The sequence below is a fragment of the Ailuropoda melanoleuca genome, chromosome 12 (genome assembly GCF_002007445.2).
Source record: "Ailuropoda melanoleuca isolate Jingjing chromosome 12, ASM200744v2, whole genome shotgun sequence".
Lineage (NCBI taxonomy): Eukaryota > Metazoa > Chordata > Mammalia > Carnivora > Ursidae > Ailuropoda > Ailuropoda melanoleuca.
The window spans coordinates 8,823,687-8,845,606 of record NC_048229.1 but is presented as its reverse complement, the minus strand read 5'-3'; the positions used below and the strand labels follow the sequence as shown (position 1 = coordinate 8,845,606).

Sequence of the window (21,920 nt, the reverse complement as noted above, 5' to 3'; positions counted from 1 at the left end):
GGCACCCCAGGGAGATCCTTTCTTAATTTCCTTTTTCTCAGTTCTCTCTTTAGTTCCTGAGTGCTGTGGTCAAGAGGCTAAGAATAGAGACACAAATTTAATTCACCCCAAACTCCCGTTCAACTTTACCAGAACCTAGCTTACCCCTTCAGGAAACAAATTATAACTACAACAGCACCCACATAATGGAGTTACATCACCATTATCTTGTAAGCTTAACAGCATCACCCTTATCCCAGCTTTTACTTAAGGCTGCATAAGTAGGCTTATGTGAGGCTGGATGCCCTCACAGGCACAAGCCGGGCACTTGCTAAGGGCTGTATAAGGATGACCTCACGCCATCCTCACAGCAACCCTAGGATGTAGATGGGATTTTTACCCCATTTTACAGATGTGGTAGCTGAGGTACAGTGTTAAATAATTGTACCACCCTCCATAGCCCCCTCTTCCCTGCCTTGTTTTTCTCCATAGCGCTGATTGCCTTGGCCATACTATGCATTTCACTTACTTGTCTGTCTCCACCATCCCAGCCACAAACTTCCCACAGGCAGGGGTTCCTGTCTGTTTTGTTCATTGGAACTGGGAGTACTCAGGAAATGTCTGTTGAATGAATGAACCTGCCTAAGTCAACACTAATGAGTGGCAGGCGGTCTGAATCCAGAGTGCAACATGGTATCTAACAATATTCTGGTCTTCATTATTATTTATCAACCAACATGGGGAGTCAGGACGATGGCAGAGTGGGAGGATCCTGAGCTCACCTGGTCCCACAGACATACCAAGATAACAGCTACATCTGTGCAACTAACTCTGAAAACGACCTGAAGACTGGCAGAACAGACCTTCCACAGTTCATCACAGATAGGAGGCCACACTGAAAAGGGTGGGAGGAACAGAGACACAGTTGGGAACCAAACCCCTGGCCAGACTAACCACAAAGGGGAGGGACACCACAAGCTTGGAGAAGCAAACGCAAGAGATCAAACCCTACACTAGGCACACCAGGCACTGGGGACACACACTGGGAAGACAAGTCCCCATGATACCTGGCTCTGAAAACTAGTGGGGCTTAACTTCAGGAGCTTTTAAAATCAGCAAGGCTTAACTCAGGGTATTTATTATCAACCAACATGAATTGATGATGTTGAAGATGAAGGTATTAGTCACACTCCATCCAGAGAGGTTACTTTGCTGAAGCCACAGTCCCTTTTGCTTTCCTTTGAGTTATCTTTCCAGATCTTAATTACTTTCCAAGTCAGGAAAGAAAAACAGAATGAAAAATGAAAATCCATTTGTTGACAGAGGTGTGTCCCTGAAATCGCCAAGGATAAGAACTGTTGATCTTCAAGAAGCTTGGTTATCATCAGCTCCCCCTACAGGTCCCTGCTTGTGAGTGGGGGAAGGAGAATGTGTCCTGAAATCTTCCTAACCCAATCAATAAGTTTACCCCACCCTGCCGCCTCACCCAAGACAAGTAGAGGCAAGAGGACCCCAGGAAGGTGAGCCAAACCACCCCCCTCAACCCCTTTTGGACTGAGAAAAGGAGGTAGGAAGGAGAAGACCTGTTGCCTGCACCCCTCCCACCCATCCAGGTGAGACCCGACAAGCCTGAAGTGTCCAAAAGCGCCTCCCCACCAATGCCCTTGGCAAGAAAACCTAGCCTGCAGAAGCAACTTCAAAGCCTACTGGAAGAGCTCCTTTTGGGGAAGCTCAACTCCACAATAGTTATTGAACTTCAAGGACCCAGTAACACCCCAGGAAATGTGCAGTAATACAATCTAGTTTGTACCTGGATCCCCTGGCTCCTAGAGACTCAAAATATTCAGATTAGGTTTTGGCACGCTCGCCAGCAGGGTTAGCAGCAATGCAACACTGAAAACAGCCCAAGGAAGTTTAAGGGCCAGTTCCAACATGGTGGGATGCATTGCAACCTTGGGAAGAATAAAAAAGATATCAATGTGCTAACTGAGAAAGATAACTCAGATACCTTGTTCGATGACACAGTGCTTTGGAACAGTAAGTGCTAGTATCTCATTTATGAAAAAAAAAATCTGGTGCATGCTTCTCACACACACGCAAAGAAAATGCAGGGAGAATGCAGGATCACAGACCTCCCTGTTAACGTGCTCTTGGAGGTAGTGCAATGGGGGATGAGGGAAGTTTTACAGTACTCTGTATTTTTACAGTGAGCAACTGTTACTTTTATGATCTCAAAAACTGTGATATAAAGGAAAGAAGCTGCAGGGAAATTGTACTCCTCTCCCCCAACTCACATCCCCAGACTAAGTCTGGAGAGCAGGACTCAGGCTATCTACAAGACCCAAGTGCAGGTACGTTTAGATGCCATTTCCTCACCTCCATGTGACCACAAAGGAGGAAGATCTTAATTAGATCTTGTGTCCACAAAGGCTTGGGGTGCTGACACCTTTCCCTTAAGGATATTTCTGCGTGATCTTTCTGATGTTCAAGTCTTTCAAGCATGAACTCCTCATTAAGCAGCCTACCAAAAGAACAACAGCTGCTGCACTGGGGGCTTGTGTTATGCAAAGGCAATTTTATTTTTTGTTCTTATTCCCTTGCAAATGACCATTTTTAACACTCCTTACTATCGCACAGATGTGTCTTAACCCACCACCTGTGTGCACATTTGCAGCCCAGCTCTGGGCCAGACAAGCAGGTCCACTGTTGAAAGTAGTCAGCCAGGGATCAGCTCTATGGCATCATAAATCAGCAGTGACCCCTCTATTCAAACCCCTAGTTGCACCAATAGTAGCACAGAATGTTCTGGTTAGAGGCTTTCTCTTGGGAGCCGAAATAGGAATCCCAACTTTGCCACTGGCTTCAATATGTGGGCAACTCACAAAACCTCTCTGTAACTCAGCCTGTTCATCTATAAAATGGAGATGATCTCAGTGCCCCTCTCACTGGACTGTTGTAAGGATGAAACGACAGAACAGAATGGTGCCAGGTGCACAGAGAATAGCTGTTCTTGCTATAGGTGGTCACCAAGTGTAGTAGGCCCGGTGCTGACCCTTTCACCCACTCCCACTTTACAGAAGAAAATCTGAAGCTCACAGAAGGGAAGTTTGTTGCACATACAAACCGAACTCTTTTCACAACGATTTCCTTCTCTGTGAAGTCCAGCACTTTACCCAAACTCAAAGATCAAAAGAGAGAATATTCCAAAGTCCTCCTTGAGCAAGAAACTGGCCTCTGAGAATCGGTGTTATCCTGGAAAGCCCCTCCTTGGTTTGCTGGAAGAAAACCAGCTCCTTGGAGGGCACGGACGCCATCTGGGGGTGGCGCCCCGGAGGCGAAGGTCCCGCACCCTTTCCCCATTCCCAGCAGTGGACGTGGGCGCTCTCGGCCGAGGGGCCTTGGCCTTTTCCTTGGCTAAAAGGTGAACTTCAGCTGAGAAGGCCCCCTCCTTTTCTTGTTTTTCGGACTTCCTTGGACATGGCAAAAATTAACAGGTAAGAAATGACCAAGGAAAAGACAGAAAAGCTCCCGCAAACACGGACTTTGATGGAAACGTCGTCTGGGTGGGTGATGGTTAAAGCTCTGTGCAGACACTGCGGCGACTAAGGCCGAGGGGCGGAGAACGGAACCCGGAAAGTTGGCGCAGGAAAACGGACTGCGGCTGGACGAGAACAAACAAGCGGCCCAAGGCCGGATCGGAAGGAAAGGAAGATGTGCGTAAAGCCCAAACGCTGCAAACCCCGCGAGCCCCAACTGGGTCAACTGGGGCCCAAAGAGACCCAGGGCCTTTCCATCCGGCGGGCTCCTTCTCCCCGAGAGAACAAAGCCCCGGGGCCGGCGTCCTCACCTGGTTGTAGAAGACTTCAGGCTGCTGGTTGGGGGCCGGCACCGCCTGGGTGGCAGCGGCCGACAGGAGACGGCGGCCCAGACTGGGCCCGAGGCCAGCGGCAGCGAGCGCAGCGGTGCGCAACATGCTGAGGACGGAGCGGCCGTGCAGGACGCTGCGTGGACAGTGCGTGTCCGGCAGCTGCCCGGCGAGGCTGTGGGGTAGATGGTGGGGGGGTCACGGCGACCGCGACCTCTCCCCGCCCCTGGAGCGGCCGCCAATGGGCTGGCGCGGGGCGGGGGGCGTGCCCGTCACCTCCCCTCCTTCCCCTTTCCTCCCCGCCCCCCCCCGCCCCGGTCCCTGTCGGAGCTGCGCGGCGGCGCCCCCTCCTCCGGCCCCCCGCCCTGGGCCGATCCCCCTCGGCTCCCCTTTGTGCCCCTACCGCCCCCCCGCGTGGCGCACCGAGTATATGCAATAACCCGACCTAGCGAATTCAGCGTGCCTTGAACTCTGAATGTGTGCCTGAACCCTAACGTGAACAGGCCTGACCCAGAGCAACCCTGGCCCTGACTTACGGGGGCTTACGCTCTAGTGAGAGAGGCTGACCTTAAACCAAAGGTTTAATTCCGAGGTAATTTCGGAAAGTGGTAAGGAATGCGAAGATAACGAATAGGGTGAAGACACGATTGGAGCAGAGAGCACTGCTTTTAAACCCCTTGGTCAGGAAGTGACAGGTGAGACCTGAATTGTCTTCGGAAAATCTCACACATAGATGTGAGGAGTTCGCAGAGGATGGCTTGCTTGATTTGCATCTTAAACTCACTGGTTTCTCATTCTGTGGAGAATGGACTACAAGAGAGCAGGGGTGGGGGCAAGGATCTTGCAAACTGTTTAATTCTGGGAACATCCTGGAGCTGGGCACTGGGGGGACAGGGAGGAGTCAGAGTAGATTCGCTAGGAAGTGGGGTGGATACTAGGTCAGTTGTGTGCATTTCAACCAGATAATATCAGCAGAAGTCCGAGGAGGAGGTGAAGAAACCTGGCAGGAAGATCCGGGCTGTGTTTTGACAGCAGAGAAGCAGAGGAAAGGGGCAGATCTAGGCAGCAAGTGTATGGGTTGCAACTATTGAGTCTCCGGCCGCTGGAGCTAAGGCTGAAGAGGTTGACCAATGCCGGATATTAAGCACAAGGCAAAGGGTTCTAAGGTCTGAAGGAGACTCACATGGTATGTGGGGTATGTGGGCTATGTGGTGTGTGTGTGTGTGTGTGTTTATTTTGTTTTGCTTTAAGGAGCTAGTGTGATATCAAAAAGATAACACAATAATTAACAGAGCTACTACAACAGATATGCCACAAAATTCCAGTGACTACATACAATAGAGTCCCTGCTCACATTGTGTCTCACACAGATGCTCCCCTCCAGGCAGAAGCCCAGGGACCCAGGCTCTTTTCCTTGTATGACTCTGAGGTTAATACCTGATTCCCAAAACCACGGTGGAGCTCAGCGTCATTTCAGACAACCAGAGGAGAAAAAAGCGTGAAAGATGGCACAGGGAAGCTTTTATGGCTGCGCCTGTTTCATTGGGTCTTCAGTCACGTGGCCGTTCCTTCATATAAGGAGTCTGGAAAATGAGCCGTGTGCCCCGGAAGAAAGGGCAATAGGTTTGGAGATCAGCTTCAGAGATAAACTGAAAAGTGAACCTCCTTCTTATCTGAATGCAGCACTCAGTCCCCACTTCCCCTTCCCCAAGACATCTTGCTTTGTTCACTTAATAATGTATATGGGAGATGGTTCTGCACCAGCACACAATAAATGTGTCCCCATTCTCTATAACAGTTACATAGAATTCCCCTGGATTCATGTACAATTTTTATTTAATGAATTTCCTATGGTTGGGCTTTTAGGTTGTTTCCAACCTTTTGCCATCATAAACAATGCCAAAATGTATATATCCTTGACTTACTTGGGAAATTCATAGAAACAGAGCTGCTAAATCAAGGGATATTTATAATTTTAATTATATGTTGGCTCTTGAACAATACAGGGTTGAACTGTGCAGGTCCATTTCCATGCAAATTTTTTACAGTACTGTAAATATATTTTCTTTTCCTTACGATTTTCTTAACATCTTCATTTCTCTAGCCGATTTAATTGTATGAATGCAGTACATGATACGTATAACATACAAAACGTGTTGATTGACTATTTATGCATGGGATCGGTGTCTTTTGGTTAGCGATAGGCTACTAGTAGTTAAGTTTTGGGGGAGTCAAAAGTTGCATGTGGATTTTCGACTGCATGGGAGGTCAGTACCCCTAACCTCTGCATTGTTCAAAGGTTAACTGTAGATATTGCTGTATTACTCTCCATAGAGGTTTGATTAATTTACAACGCTCTCCCCCTGCCCCCTCCTGCCCACTCCCCTGTTGTCATATATGAGTTTCCTCACACCCTCACCAATACAATTTATCAGGTTTTTTTAAGCTTTATTAATCAAATAGGTGAAAAACAGGATTTCACTGTCACATTAACTTGCATTTCCCTTTTCAGGAGTGAGCTTGAACATCTTTGCCTACATGAAGTCGTGTGTTCTTCCTCTGCTACAAACTGTTGAGGTACCTTGCTCATTTCTCCATTGGATTGTTGTCTTTGTCTTTAAAACTGATTCGGAGGTGCTTTATATATGTCAACGCAATAAGCATTCCGTTCATTTCATATATGATGCAAATATTTTCTGCCAGTCATCATTAATCTTTTTACTTAGCTGATGCCTTTTTTGGTTTTGGTTTTGTCTTAAGGGGTTTTTTTGTTGGTGGTGTTTTGGGAGGAGAGGTTGTCCAGTGTTTTCTTTTCTCTAATTTATGTATTTATTTAAGTAATCTCCATACCCGTCATGGGGCTGGAAGCCATGACCCCAAGATCAAGAGTCGCATGGTCTTCTCACAGAGCCAGCCAGGCACCCCTGTCCAGTGTTGTCTTTTATGTCTCTGGCTTTTATGTCATGCCTAGAAAACCTCTTCCACCCAGATTATTTTTTCTTTTCTTTTTTCTTTTTTTAAAGTTTTATTTATTTATTTGAGAGAAAGAGAGCACAAGCAGGTGGAGGGGCAGAGGGAGAGAGAGAAGCCGACTCCCTGCTGAGCAGGGAGCCCAACATGGGGCTCAATCCCAGAACCCTGAGATCATGACCTGAGCTGAAAGCAGATGCCCTAACCAACTGATCCACCCAGACGCCCCTCAAATTATTTTTTAAATGTCTTCTATATTTTTTCTGTTATTTTTCAACTTTATGGGGGATATAATTGATATATAACATCGTGTAAGTTCACAGTTGGATCCCCTTATGTATTGCAAAATGATGGCCACTATTGCAGTAGCTAACGTCTCCATCATGTTACATAGTTACCATTTCTTTTTGTGTGTGGTAAGACCATTTAAAATATACACTTTTAACAACTTTCAAGTATATAAGTATAAAACGGTCATTGTAATCACTGGTCATTGTAATCACCATACCCTACCAGATGCCCAGAACCTATTCATCTTATCACTAGAAGGTTGTACCCTTTGACCAACATTTCGCCATTTCCTTCATTATGTAGCCCCAGGTAACCACCTTTCTGTGAGTTTGGCTTCTTAGATTCCAAATATAATAGAGATCATACGCCATTTATCTTTCTGTCTGACTTACTTCACTTGGCGTAACACCCTCAAGGTTCATCCATATTGTTGCAAATGTCAGGATTTCTTTCTTTCTCATGGCTGAATCATATACCATTGTATTTATAAACATTTTCTTTATCCATTCATCAGTTGCTGGACACTTGGGTTGTTTCTGTATCTCGGCTATTGTGAATAATGCTATAGTGAACATGAAAGTGCAGATACCTCTTCAAAATCCTGTTTTCATTTCCTTTGGATATATACTCAGAAGTGAGATTGCTGGACCATATGGTAGTTCTTTCTTTTTCCCTTTTTTTTTTAAGATTTATTTATTTATTTTAGAGAGAGAGTGTGCATGGGAGGGAGGGGCAGAGGGAGAGAGAGAGAATCCCAAGCCAACTCCCCACTGAGCTCAGAGCCCCACACAGGGCTGCATCCCACGACTCTGAGTTCTTGACCTGAGTCCAAATGAAGAGTTGGACGCTTAATTGATTGAGCTACCCACGTGCCCCATGGTAGTTCTATTTTAAATTTTTTGAGGAAACTTCATGTTGTTTTCCACAGTAGCTGCACCAATTTACATTCCCACCAAGAGTGCACAAGGATTCCCTTTTCTCCATGCACCCACCCACACTTACTATCTCCTGTCTTTTTGATGGTAGCCGTTTTAACAGGTGTGAGATGGTATCTCATTGTGGTTCCTTGTCCCTGACAAGGAGTGACATTGAGCATCTTTCCATGTACCTGATGGCCATTTGTGTGTCTTCGCTGGGAAAATGTCTATTAGTTCCTCTGTCCATTTTTTTAATTGGATAGGGAATTTTTGTTGTTGTTTCTTTGTTTTGTTTTGTTTTGTTTTGTTTTGCCATTGAGTTGTGCGAGTTCTTTATATCTTTTGGATATTAACCCCTTATTAGATATATAATTTGAAATATTTTTCTCTCTCTTTTTTAAGATTTTATTTATTTATTTATTTGACAGAGAGAGACAGCGAGAGAGGGAACACAAGCAAGGGGAGTGTGAGAGGGAGAAGCAGGCTTCTCACTGAGCAGGGAGCCTGATGCTGGGCTGAGCCACCCAGGTGCCCTGAAATATTTTTCTCATTCCATTCCCTTTCATTTTGTTGATTCTTTCACAGTGCAGAAGCTTTTCAGTTTAATGTAATCCCACTTGTTAATTTTTGCTTTTGCTGCTTGTGCTTTTGGAGTCATACGCAAAATAACTTTTGCCAAGGCCAATGTCAAGCAGCTTTTCCCGTAGTTTGTTCTAGGAGTTTTATGGCTTCAGGTCTTATGTTTCAGTCTTTATTCTATTTCAAGTTAAGTTTTGTGACCGATGTAAGATGGGGGTCCGATTTCATTCTTCTGCATCTGGTTATCTAATTTTCCCACCACAGTTTATTGCATGTTTGTTTATTTTCTAGTACGTTTATTGCTTGTATTTTAAACTCTAAAATGTGATTATTTTATTAATTTTGGTAGAAGGAAAGATTTAGAGATCCAATTCTTTTTCTTTTTTTTTTTTAAAGATGTTTCTCAGGGTACCTAACACTGCTTATTCAATAATTCATCCTTCCCCCCACCAATATGAAAAGTCATCATTTAGTATACTATGTGCCCTTAAGTAGTTGAGTATCTCTGAACTATATTCTGTTTCCTGGATCTGTCTCTTTATATCCCAGTATGATGCTGTTTTGATCACTGTAGCTTTCTTGTAAGTCTTGTACTGTCATTTGTAGCATCATTTTTTTATTCTAAAGATTTTATTTATTTATTTATTTGAGAGAAAGAGAGAGAGCACGTGTGCACAAGTGGGGGAAAGGAGAAGCAGGCTCTCCACTGAGCAGGGAGCCTGATGTGGGGCTTGATCCCAGGACCCCGGGATCATGACGTGAGCTGAAGGCAGATGCTTAACCGACTGAGCCACCCAGGCGCCCCTGTAGTATCATTTTTATCATTTCTCTTAACCAAGATATTTAAGCCTGGAAGTAACAAGTTTGCATATGTCCTCTGAGGGATCCTCTGGAGACAACATAGAGAGGAGACAAGCTAGTGACGAAGAGCTGACATGAGAGATGACCAAGGGCCTCGTTAAAAGCAATGGGCATGGCTGGGAGGGAGCACGTAGAGATAGAAATGATGGGTTGCTGTGTGAGAGCTAAGTGAAGGAGAGGTGGAAGATGATGCTGATGTTTCCACCCTGTGCTGTTCGCCAAGAAGGGGAAGCCATGAATTTGGCTGTGGGGAGAGGAAGGAGAAATTCGTGAGCTTACAGACATTCGTATATGTTGAGAGAGTGGGCAGCGACATGCATGGGTCCCTGCCAGCGTGCATGGTTGCGTGTCTCAGTATAGCGTACACATTGGTTCACAGGTTTATTTATTTTAGTTTGTTCTTCTGTGGTGCTCACCACCTCCCACCAGCAGCTTTCCTGCCCCTGGTCTCTTTGTTTTGTTTTGTTTTAAGATTTTATTTATTTGACAGAGAGAGAGCACAAGCAGGGGAAGCGGCAGGCAGAGGCAGAAGGAGAAGCAGGCTCCCCACCAAGCAGGGAGTCTGATGCAGGACTCGATCCCAGGACCCTGTGATCATGACCTGAGCTGAAGGCAGGCGCTCAACTGACTGAGCCACCCATGCACCCCTGGTCTCTTTGTTTTGGAGGCCCATCTTCCCCATGTCCATCCTACCCTCTCTGCTTAAAGAAATCTTACCTATCAAGATTCTGGCCAAATCCCATCCCCTGGGGAAGTCTTCCATAACCACATTAGCCTTCGTCAGCTGCTTTCACACAGTCTTCAATTCCAAGTCATCCACACACTGCAGACCAAAATTAACTAGATGTGCTGAAACCCTAATATACTTGTGGTTCCATGTGGTTCAGTCTGTCCAGAGCATTAAATAAAATTTAACTCTCCACCGAGATTTCTCCCTGACAGTGTGTGTTGGTCTTTTCTCTCTTCTTTCTTTCAATTCATTTTCTTGCTCTTAAGTCTTTGTTCTGATTTTAAAAAAAATTTTCACTTTTTCTCTAGATATAACTTTCTCTCTTGCTCTCCATTGCCCTTTGTCTGTGGACTCATTGTCAGGAATTGAGCTGACAAAAGCAAAGTATCTTTAAAGGGCAGAAGAGTGAAGCAGGGGGAGGATGGAAGCAAGCACAATGAAATTTCTTTTTAGCGTGACTCAGTGAGGCAGGGAGAGATGTGAACACTTGGACATGAATTAGTGTTGTCCTCCCACTGTGATGAGCTCATTGGGAGAAGCAGCAAGCTGAGTAAGAGTCCTTTCAGTTGCTTTGAGAAGATACACACTCTGAGCTTTGCAATACTCCGGAACATTTCCTGGTTAGAGCCCAATTGTGTGTTTTCATGTTGAAAATAATCTAGTTCCACCTGCTCTCTAAAACAGGTGGTAACTAAAGTGTCCTCTGGAGTCACCAATGGTGAGAGTTTAGATATTTGGTTAGTTAGTATCCATTCATTCTGGAACACTGATTCTATCTAATGGAAGCTCCCCCCCCCAAAAAAAATATATGCGAGGTAGGCAATTCAAAACAACATTTATTTATTTATTTTAAAGATTTTATTTATTTAGAGAGAGTGCAGGGCGGAGGGGCAGAGGGAGAGAGAGAATCCCAAGTAGACTCCCTGTTGAACGTGGAGTCCGACATGGGGCTTGATCCCATGACCCTGAGATCATAACCTGAGCTGAAAACAAGAGTCAGACGCTCAACCAACTGAGCCAGGTGCCCCCAAAGCAACATTTAAATAGGAAGCTATTCTGCCTCAGAAGCAGGAGGTAATGTGGTGCAGCCCTGGGTCCCGGCTACCCTCCTGATTTGCACATACACAGAATCTGTGACATACTTCCGCTAGCTCACCACACCACACATGCAGCCAGGCAGCAGAGCAGACCCCTCCACTCCGTGCTGGCTGTCCCTGAAAGGCGGGGAAAGATTACCCAGCTTGGAAAGTAGAATCATTGGGGAAAACTCATACACTTTCTTTATGGCAGGACATGTTCCCCTTGACTAGGTAGGGCTTCCTTTTCCTCCTCCTCCTTTTCCAGGTGAGGCAGCCAACACCTCTCAGGAAGCCCCACAGAGATCATAAAAATCCATGCCTCAGAGTGCAAAGAGCTCTGCAGTCCCTGAATTCAGGTTCAAATTCACTGGCCTTAAACAAGTCTCTTTGAACCTCAGGCTCCTCACCTCTAAAATGGGCAGAGAAAAAGCAGCGGCCAATTATTGTAAGGGTTCAAATAATATAGAGATGGTTCTTGCACCTAATATGTATGTACTGAATACCTCATAGCTATTATTCCATCCACGTGGTACAGCCTCACTCCCAGGGGTCAAGTGAGGGTAGTTCTAGCCACATGCCTCATCCTTGCTTCTCCAGATGGGGCCCCAAGCAAGCGGCATTGCCAGACTTGCTGAATTACACTCTGCATTTTAACCAGATCCCCAGATGATTCCCTTGGACATTATAGTCTGAGAAATGTTGCAGTCTTAGCTGTTGCCAGCTGGACCTCGCCCCTGCAGGCCTAAATCTCAACTGAAGCACAGCCTCCTCTTCAGCCCCCTCTGGACTCCAGCCACATAAGAAATACGCACGTATACTGCAGGCTTCTAACAAGCCGCTCATCATCTCCTCTCATCCCCAAACAGTCCTGGAGGGCAAGTGCTGTTCTCTCCTTTTCTCAGATGAGGAAACCAGCTCTAGTAGATGAAAAATGGCTTTCCAACATCGCGCAGCTAGTCTGTCACGGAGCCAGGGTTCAAACCCAGGGCCATTTGAATCCAGATCCGTAGCTGACGAAGATTCTCTCTTTAACCAAACTCTGCTCAGCTTCTCTGAGCTTTCTTCTCAAGTAGCCCTCAAAGTTGGCCTGTAAAAACTGCAGACTCTCAGCACAAAAGATCTATTTAGCTTCCCTCCACCCCCACACCACCACATCAAAAGATTCGAACAAACAGCAACACAGTTTCTAACAACTCGAGGCTGCATCTCTGCAATGGTCTCAGCCCCCAGGAAAAGTGCTGCCTGAGACAAATTCAAGGCTGCCCAAAAAAAGGTATTCTGTTCCAGCCAACACCCCAGGAAAGGGTACTTGACTCCCACTCTCTGGGAGGCCCGGAGCCCAACTTCAATAAGCAAGTGCCAGTTAGGAAATGGGTTTCACATGGACCAGCCCCCACTTCCTGCTTTTTGTAGACCAGCAGGAAATTCCCTGTACAACCCCCACCACCCCTCCCTCCCTTGAAAATGCACACTATAAAAATGGAGGTTGAGGTCAGTTTATGCTGGGCCCTCTAGCCTGTTGCAACAGTACAATATTGATTAATGTCTGTCCTTCCCATTGTAATTAGCATCTGCCTTTCTCTTTGACAGCTCTTTACCCTGTGTTACCTATTTAGTGCTGATATGATACAGAACGCCCAGAAGCCATTTCTCTACTCAGCCATCTTGGTTAAAAGAAGCTGCTCCCAGGGTGCTTTTCCAACAGATAGACCATTGCAGATTTGGATCCCAGGTTGCTGGAGTCTGAGACGCTTCCATCCGTGTGCTCTGATGCTCACACACATTAGGGAGGTTGACAGAGGGTACAAGTCTGTAGCCACGTGGCAGCACAGAGGGCAGTATAAATACCAGCTGACGTGTCTCAGAGATGTTCAACCATCGTTTCAACCCTGGGCTGACACGGGGTTTCACTATGACTGCAGAGGGGCAAGCTGCAACAGAGCCTGGCATGCCCACGTTATCCCTGGGGAGCTCTGCAGCCCTGGCTGCTGACAGGTAATGGGCATCTCTGAGCCGCCAGGGGAAACTCTGAGATGGGGGGTATGTGGTGGAGAATACGGAGCCTATTCTTTGAGATCATTCCCAGCTGCTGTCTTGAGGGTGCCCCAGCCAGGAGAGGTGTCTGGTAGTCAGTCTTTCTTTCAGCCTCTGTAGGATTATTCTGGAATTATCTGATAGTATCTGAAATTGGGGCTTGGGGAAGCATGGGCATCTTGCCGATGCCACGTCCACGAGTTGCTGCGGGGAGAATGAGGAGCTGGGAGAACGGGAAGAGCTGAAAGGTCTCACCAGAGTCGTCACTCCTGATAGGACCCTGTGGACGTTTGACTGTCACAGGATCACTGGGGAGGGTTCAGCCCTATGGAAGTCCAGCCCCCCATGCTTGTCAAGAGAGGAACAGAGGAATGTGCGTTCAGTTGCTTTGGAATAGAATATTGCTGTGAGAGGGGAAAATCATTAGCATGTTATGATCACGTGTTGTTCCCTTTCCCACAGCTAAGAAGAAGACAGGTCCAGACACGTAAGGATGGTGGCAAGATGTTTAGTATTTCACAAATAAAACTGGTCAGGCATGATCATTACCACACCAAGCTTGTTCACGCCCATGCGTGCACCCACAACCACAACTGACTTGCACTCCAGAGAAGCACAATGCTGAGAGCATCATTCCATTTGTTAACACATTCGGCTTGTCAGAAATGTCAACTGTTTGTTGGAGGTGGAAAAAACATCAGATTAGGACCAGGTTAGATTTCCTATATTCTCTGGATCCTTTGCTCTGTATCTTCTTCTTTTTTTTTTTTTTTTTTTTTTTTAAGTTTTTTTTTTTTTTTTTNGACAGCCAGCGACAGAGGGAACACAAGCAGGGGGAGTGGGAGAGGAAGAAGCAGGCTCCCAGCAGAGCAGGGAGCCCCATGCAGGGCTCGATCCCAGGACCCTGGGATCACGCCCTGGGCCAAAGGCAGACGCTTAACGACTGAGCCACTCAGGCGCCCCTGCTCTGTATCTTCTTAAGGCTCTGCCCCCACTTCCTTCTCTCTCTCTCTCTCTTTTAATTTCGCAGGTGGTTCTTTTAGAGCTGTGTGCAGTGTTAGGGGACTTTAAGCCAGCTGTAATCCTCCTTAATTCCTTCTTCATTCTGGTGAACTTTGGAGAACAGAAGGATCTTTTTAAAACTCAAATCAAGTCATATCACACCACCTTCTAAACTCACCACTTTGTTACATTTATTGTTTTTTTAAGATTTTATTTATGTATTTGAGAGAGAGAGAGAGCGCACACACAAGCAAGGGGAGCAGCAGAGGGAGAGGGAGAAACAGGTTCCCTGATGAGGAGGGAGCCCAATGCGGGGCTTGATCCCAGGACCCTAGGATCATGACTTGAGCCGAAGGCAGACGCTTAACGAAGTTTGCTGCCCAGGTGCCCCTGTTACTTTTAGAATCAACACCAACTCCTGACCAAGGCCCCTGAGGCCCCTCGTGACCTGGCATCTCTATTGCCTCCGCTCCTCAACCCAGACCTACTGGAGCACCCTTGCCTGTTTTTGTCATGCACCATGCGTCTTCTGGAAAGAGTCCCCTAAGCTCCCAAGCACCCACCCCTCCACCTGCCCACCAGTGCCTACCACATCACCCACCACTGTCTGGGGATGCTCACTGCCATCCCCTAGTGAGATGTGAGCTCTTGTTTTGTTTACCTGAACATTCCCCAATGCCTAGACTGTGCCAGGCCCAGAGCTGGGGTGCAGCTAACATTGATGAATAGGATTTTTTACCAGAATTGGAGACCCAGTGTGAGGGGCTGCTGGAGGTTGCCTCCTGAAGACTTCTGTGACTTCTTGTACTTTGTGCAGCATTTGAGTGCCCAGAGCTTTTGCAGCAGAGGATCTGAGGGAGCCAGGAGGCCGTCCCACAGCATAGCTTCAATTGTCATCCCTGTAGGTGCAGTACTGAACTGGCAAGGTTAGCCTCAGAGGCCATGAGAGAAATTCTTTTTTTTTTTTTCAAGATTTTATTTATTTATTTGACAGAGTGAGAGAGCGCAAACAGGGGGAGCAGTAGAAGGAGAGGGAGAAGCAGGCTCCCCGCTGAGCAGGGACCCCAATGTGGGGCTCGATCTCAGGACCCTGGGATCATGACCTGAGCCGAAGGCAGACACTTAACCATCTGAGCCACCCAGGCGCCTCTATGAGAGAAATTCTGAGTGCCACATGATGTGGCAGGCCACCAGCCCAGGCCCTTCCTTCCTTCCTTTATTTATTAAAGATTTTATTTATTTATTTATTTGTCAGAGAGAGCAGGCATGAGCACAAGCAGGGGGAGAGGCAGGCAGAGGGAGAAGCAGGCTCCCTGCTGAGCAAGGAGCCCGATGAGGGGCTCAATCCCCAGACCCTGGGATCAAGACCTGGGCCGAAGGCAGACACTTAACCGACTGAGCCACCCAGGAGTCCCTCCTGTGGCCGGAGGCAAGAACTGGGGCTGTGCTAGGACCCTGCCAGAGTTGACAAAGGACTGTTTGCCAGGGTGGCTAGTGTTGTAATAGCCAGTAGCTTAGGGGTCTGAATTGAACTTTATCTTTCGAGAGCAGCCAGCAGGATAGTTGAGGAGGGCTTGCCGCCCCAGACTGCTGAGGCATGGATCTCTGGTGAGCCCTTTCACAAGTCACCCAAGACTCTCCAGTACCCGGATGACACACCCTGGCTGGAGCTGCTGGCTGCTCTCTTGGGTGAAGCACTGCTCTTGAGGAGGGCAAGTGTGCAGTGCAGCAGATTTGGACAGTCCCTGCCCATCTGGACCAATCCAGGAAGGGCATCTAGCTTTTGGCTACATCCTCACAAATTATGACCTTAGCAGACTGGGTCCTAAGAGCCAGTGGCTTCTCTCTGCATGCCACCTGGGCCCATGGGTCACCTATTTCTCGAAGAACTCAGACCTCAAGCAGTGAGCATTTCTACCTTCCCCAAATAGGGGAATATTGCTCTCTCAATTGTTATGGGATGTTGTCTGCCATCTCCCCTCCCCCAAAATATGACGATGAAGCAGATGAAAGGGTGTGGAAGTTGTAGGGGCCCTTGCGCACAGCGAGTATGGTCCTTTGGTAACATTTACATGCGCATCAGTGAGAGGGCTGATTCAGGACCTATCAGGGGTCACAGCATCTGAATCCCCCACTCGTATAAGCCAATGCACTTGATAAGATCCTGTGTAAACACAACGGTCAAGAGGGAATGGATGCACTGAGACAGAGGGGCTCTAGTGCAAACCTTTATTCTCAATACCTTTTAAGAACATCCACTTACTCTCTCTGATGTATTTTCTTACTCCCTTGTGTCCCCAAAAGCCGTTTCCAAAATAATATCTTAATTAGCATTCTGGGCTGTGGACATTCAAACAAAGAAAATGAGATGCCAGTGGCTTCATGATTTGGGTTCATTTCATTTTCCCGGGAGCGCTCTGGCCCTGGGTCCTTAGGCTGTTTCCAGTTCTGGCTGCCCCTCTGCTGGCTGGGGAGGGCCCTAAGGAGTAGGGAGTAGGAAGTCCGCAGGTCTGGGAGCAAGCATGGGGCTCCTAATATGCGTCCAGACTCCCACAGCCTTTACACCCCACAGCCAGAGAACAAGGAGACACGGCCTGCCCAGCTTGGCACCAGACTGAAGACCAGCTTTCCAGGCTCTGTACACAACCCACTCAGCTCTCAGCTCCCCCCTTCCTCCTTGCCTGAAACAGCAAACTCACAGAAACATCTTCTGTGGGGACTCAAGAAGGTTGAGTTCACAGTGACCGTCCCAAGATAAAGCTGCCGGGCACGGTGCAAGAATTACACATTCCACCCCTTTCGGAGCACATCACTGACCATCTGGGGCGCTGCAGGCGGGGCGGGGCATTCCAGCTGCCGCATCCTCCAATTCCATCTCAGCCACTGTTGCCTGGCGCACCTCATCAAGGCTGCCAGCAAAGTGCTGCGCAGGGGCCCAGGCAAAGAACAGAGCCAAGAGGTAGTTGCTGCTCAGCCCTGCTGCTCCAAAGGCCTGGAAGACACAAGGTGGGAAGGGAGGAAGCCCTGGGTGAGCCCCTATCCCTGAGGGCCCCAGGAACAAGTGCCTGGCTCAGAAAGGCTCAGAACAGCTCTCTTCCTGTGGATGTCCCCTGACAGCTGCATGATAACTTAGGTTCTAGAAGACTTCAGGTGGGGTCATACCTACTGTCCCCTCTGCTAGGTGACATCTGCCACCAGGAGATCTCTAGGTTCAGATTTGGGAAGGAGACATCACTGAATGGTTAGGAGGCCAGGCTCCGATGTATTAGGGACCTAGATTTCCTAAAACTCCAAGATCAGATATTGCAGGCTGAGTGACCTTAGACAGGTCACTTAACTTTTCTGGGCCCCTGTTTCCTCATATTCAAAATGGGGTAGGAATGGGGCCCCCTTATAGGGTTGATTTGAGGAGGAAACAGAAAATCACATCGTGGCAACAATAGGCAGCTGCTGGAGTTTCTAGGAGGTTGGGTGGCTGAAGGCAAGGGAAGGTCAAACGAGACAGCAGTCCACTGTCTGTGCTCGCCAGAATAATGCCATCGGTCTCCTGGGAGGCCGTGAATGGGGCCACCATTTTCATCATGGCAATATCTAAAGCTGCAACCTGCAAGGACGAGGAGGAGATGTGGTTAGAAGGGCACACCTGAGGGCAGACTGCTTGGAAGAACCATCAGTTTCAAAAGGAGGAGTGGAAACAGCAGCTCAGAACAGAGACCTGAGGTCCAGCTGGACCACAAGCTCTGTAAGCAGCCCCTGCCTGGTGTGTGGGGTGTGCTTGGCACCTAGTGAGATGGCGTGGAGAACTCGGTGGTGGTGACACAGGGGTGACCCAGGATGTTGTGAGCAAGTGCCAGGCCAAGGACAGGCTCAGGAACGTGGGGACACGGACATCTTCCCAGTTCACGGGGAGCGTCACCAGCACACACAGCACAGAACGAGGAGTGGCTTGTACTCCCCTCAAGGTCACAGCCAGCCCTGTCTCTGATGTGACAAGGGACCAAGGCCATCCAGGACTCTGGGGAATCGAGCTGCAAGGATCTGCCCTGGGTCAGGCATTCGAGGGAGGCCCCTGTGATCCTCCCCCATATCTGGCACTAGAATGCCAAGGAACTGGGACCTTGAGCCTGGGTTGCCCTCCCACTTCTGAGACTTCTCAGCTGAGGGGTGGAGGCTGCCCTGTGAAGAGCTGGAGAAGGCAGGGCTCGCTGTGAGCATCATGCCAGCCCATGAGAGTCCTCAGGAAGAGCTGCTTAAGGAATCAGGTCACGCGTGAAAATAAATCTCTTTTGTTTAGTTCCCTTGCATCCTCAATTTGCCTGATAGCCGCACCTGGTCGGTCATAGCTAAGGCCGGGCAACTGCGTGGCCCCTCGCCCCGCCGTCTTGGACAGAAGTTCACCAAGCCAACAGACAGAAAGTTCAGAACTTTTTCATTGTCCCTTTCCCAGTTTGAAAAGCTTCCAAACAGAAGTAAAGTAAAGTTATTAATGTCAAGGAGCCAAGCTCTTTCTCCATGCTTTGCTGCATGGGGAAGTGTCAGTGTCTGTAGATGTCCAGACTGGCTTCCCTCACCTCGGCCTCACAACCTGTCCTCCGTGGGGCCCCTCAGCCTCCCATCTCATTTCCTGCCACGTCCCGGAGGTGGGCAGCTTTCTGCACCAGCAGCCGGGACTGCTCCATCTCCACGGCCACAGGGTGATGGATGTCTGCCAGGGGCTTCCTGAAGGCCCCATGGGACTTCACCCTTGAGCACAGGAGACGCAGCCAGAGGGGTGACGCTGGTGCCCTGCCGGGGAGGTGGGTGGAAGCACACATGGGAGAAGACAGGACAGGAAAGGGAGCAAAGCAGGAGCCTACAAGGTGTCTGCAGCTTGTAGGCGATTTCCAAGGAGAAGATCCAGACGCAGACAACATTGACATGCACTGCAGAGCTAATCACCATGGTGGCTACACAGATTACTTCCGGGAATCCCTTTCCTCCCACGGTTCAGGCCCCTCTGGCAGGCCTGGCTGCCAGGCAGAAATCCGAGCTGGCCACTGGCCCAGAGCTTCTGGAAATGAGGTGGTGCCTGTGGGCTCCTCACAGGCTGGCCCGGCCTCACATCCTCAGGGAGCCTGGGAGCAAGGTGAGAGCAAGGTGCCGGAGCCCCCTTGTGGTCACTGGTTATTGCAGCGGAGATTCTAGAGTCTTTGAAACTCACAAGCAATCAGAAAAGGTTATAAGGGATTCTTTCATTTTTTCCTTTTTTCTAAGCTAAAAACAATTATACAAATAATGTATCTTATGGCAGAAAAGGTATACATTTTCAGATTTAAAAAAGGGAGAACCTAGAGGTGCCTGCCTGGCTCAGCTGGAAGAGCCTGTGACTCTTGATCTTGGGGAGGTGAGTTCGAGCCCCCCGGTTGTGGGGTTAGAGATCACGTAAATGAATACATGAGAACTTTTTTTTTTTTTCCCCAAGGAGGACAGGGACTCCTGGGTGGCTCAGTCAGTTGAGCGTCCGACTGTTGGTTTCAGCTCAGGTCATGATCTCAGGGTCATGACATGGGAGTCAGCTGGAGATTCTCTCTCTCCCTCTGCCTCTGCTCCTACTTTCCCCGCTCAAATAAATAAATGAATAAATAAAATCTGAAAAAGAAAGAGTATACAGTGAACATCTACGTTAAGAAATAGATTTCTCCGGCATCATTTTGGAACTTCCCTGTAGCTCATACCTGGATTTATCTGACCAGACTCCTTCTAGGTTGTCCTTACAAGTTGTTCCCAACATTTTGCTGTTACAATCAGTGTTGCAGTGAACCGCCTAGTGTCAAACCTTTCATCGACTCGTTCACTCCCGTGTGACCAAGTCCCATGGGTGGAACTGCCACATCGGTGCTGTGTACCTTCTGAAGACTTCTGACCTGGATGGTCAGACAGCTCCCCAGGAAGGCTGGTCCGAGTTTCGGCACAGGATGGGCCTGAAGTACCATACCGGAGCCCTTAGGGAAGAGCACTTTCTTTTCTTTGTTTTCTAATTTTAAGTTTTTAATTTCAATTCCAGTGTAGTTAACATACGGTGTTATATTCATTTCAGGTGTACAATACAGTGATTCAACACTTCCATACGTTACTCAGTGCTCATCCTGGTAAGTGGGCTCCATGTGTAACGTGGGGCTTGAACTCACGACCTTGAGATTGAGAGTCTCATGCAATCCCCATCACCTATTTCACCCATGCCCACCCCTCCCTCTGGTAACCATCTGTTTGTTCTCTAGAGTTAAGAGTCTGTTTCTTGGTTCATATGTCTCTCTCTTTCCCCCCCTTTGTTAATTTGTTTTGTTTCTTAAATTCCACATATGAGTGAAATCAGATGCTGTATGTCTTTCTCTGACTTATTTCACTCTAGCTCCATCCATGTCATTGCAAATGGCAAGAGTTCATTCTTTTCTTATGGCTGGATAATATTCCATTGTACATATATGTCACATCTTCTTTATCCATTCGTCTATGCTTGGACACTCGGGCTGCTTCCATAATTTGGCTATTGTGAATAATGCTGCAATAAACATAGGGGTGCATGTATCCTTTAGAAATAGTGTTTTTGTATTCTTTGAGTAAATACCCAGTAATGTGATTCCTGGATTATAGGGTAGTTCTATTTTTAATTTTTCGAGGAACCTCCATACTGTTTTCCACAGTGGCTGCACCAGTTTGCATTCCCACCAACAGTGTGTGAGGGTTCCCCTTACTCCGCATCCTCACCAACACCTATTGCTTCTCGTGTTGTTAATTTTAGGCCTTCTGACAGGTGTGAGGTGGTCTCTCACTGTGGTCTGATTTGCGTTTCCCTGATGCCGAGTGATGTTGAGCATCTTTTCATGTGTCTGTTGGCCCTCTGGACGTCTTCCTTGGAGAAATGTCAGTTCATGTTTTCTGCCCATTTTTAATTGCATTATTTGTGGGGGGTTTTGGTGTTGAATTGTGAGGAGCACTTTCTTTTTAAAGAAAAATGAACTAGTCAGTCTCAGCTCAAACAGGTGTGAATCATAGAAGGTTCTCTCAGTAATCCAAACACATTGCACCGCCTTTGTTCTTGGTACAGAGATACTTGTGAGATGTTTCTTTTGTCTCAAGGGTTTGTTTCATTTTTGTGAAATTGATGCCACTGATTTGAATTACCATTCCCAGCAACAGCTGTCTTTTGTATGGGCTTCCAACCTTTCAGGGGATCAAAGAATAAAGTTTTCTATGGACATGCTGGGGGAGGAGGGTGGTGTAGGGCTAGACTCTAGAACCCCAGGAACAAAAGCCACCAGTCTCTCTGGTATTTGATTTTTAAAGATGAGCTGGTAGCAGAAGTGGTCCTCAGCAGCCCATGACCTTTTGGACCTTGGAACTTTGCCCCCTCCTGCCATAGAGGCTGGCCTTTTCCTTCTACTCACCTCGACAGACGGAGACTCATTCTGCTCTGAATTTCAAACTTCACCAAAGTAACAGATGCCAAGCAAAGACAGGGACATAGCTTCTTGGCAAGAACACCATGTTGCTTCATCTGCTGAATGCTCTCAGGAAATGGTTAGGATTTGATGTCCAAAGGCAAAACAGATGGGTGGCTGCGGGTCAGAGCAGAC

At 47.8% G+C, this 21,920-nt stretch overlaps 2 protein-coding genes and 1 long non-coding RNA gene across 8 annotated transcripts in view; 1 reads left to right on the top strand and 2 right to left on the bottom strand.

Moving 5' to 3' along the window:
- The window catches only part of ALDH2 (aldehyde dehydrogenase 2 family member), a 29,681-nt gene extending 25,617 nt beyond the window's left edge, over nucleotides 1-4,064 (bottom strand). The window contains exon 1 of the mRNA XM_002913054.4: nucleotides 3,827-4,064. Coding sequence (XP_002913100.1) covers nucleotides 3,827-3,952 — 126 coding nt within the window. The 5' untranslated portion in view covers nucleotides 3,953-4,064. The remainder of the gene's footprint in view (nucleotides 1-3,826) is intronic.
- LOC109489733 lies at nucleotides 3,164-21,740 on the top strand. 5 transcript variants are annotated; one of them, XR_004629142.1, is made up of 4 exons: nucleotides 4,553-5,030; nucleotides 6,357-6,421; nucleotides 20,384-20,435; nucleotides 21,631-21,740. It is a non-coding gene; the product is annotated as an uncharacterized LOC109489733 (long non-coding RNA). The 5 variants fall into 5 exon arrangements; XR_004629143.1 differs by lacking the exons at nucleotides 4,553-5,030; nucleotides 21,631-21,740 and adding an exon at nucleotides 3,164-3,473 and having other exon boundaries at nucleotides 20,040-20,553; XR_002142836.2 differs by lacking the exon at nucleotides 21,631-21,740 and having other exon boundaries at nucleotides 20,384-20,553.
- The window catches only part of ACAD10 (acyl-CoA dehydrogenase family member 10), a 42,440-nt gene continuing 41,710 nt past the window's right edge, over nucleotides 21,191-21,920 (bottom strand). For both annotated transcript variants that reach the window (XR_004629136.1, XR_004629139.1), the window contains exon 14: nucleotides 21,191-21,902. The gene's annotated coding sequence lies outside the window, so the exon portion shown is untranslated. The remainder of the gene's footprint in view (nucleotides 21,903-21,920) is intronic.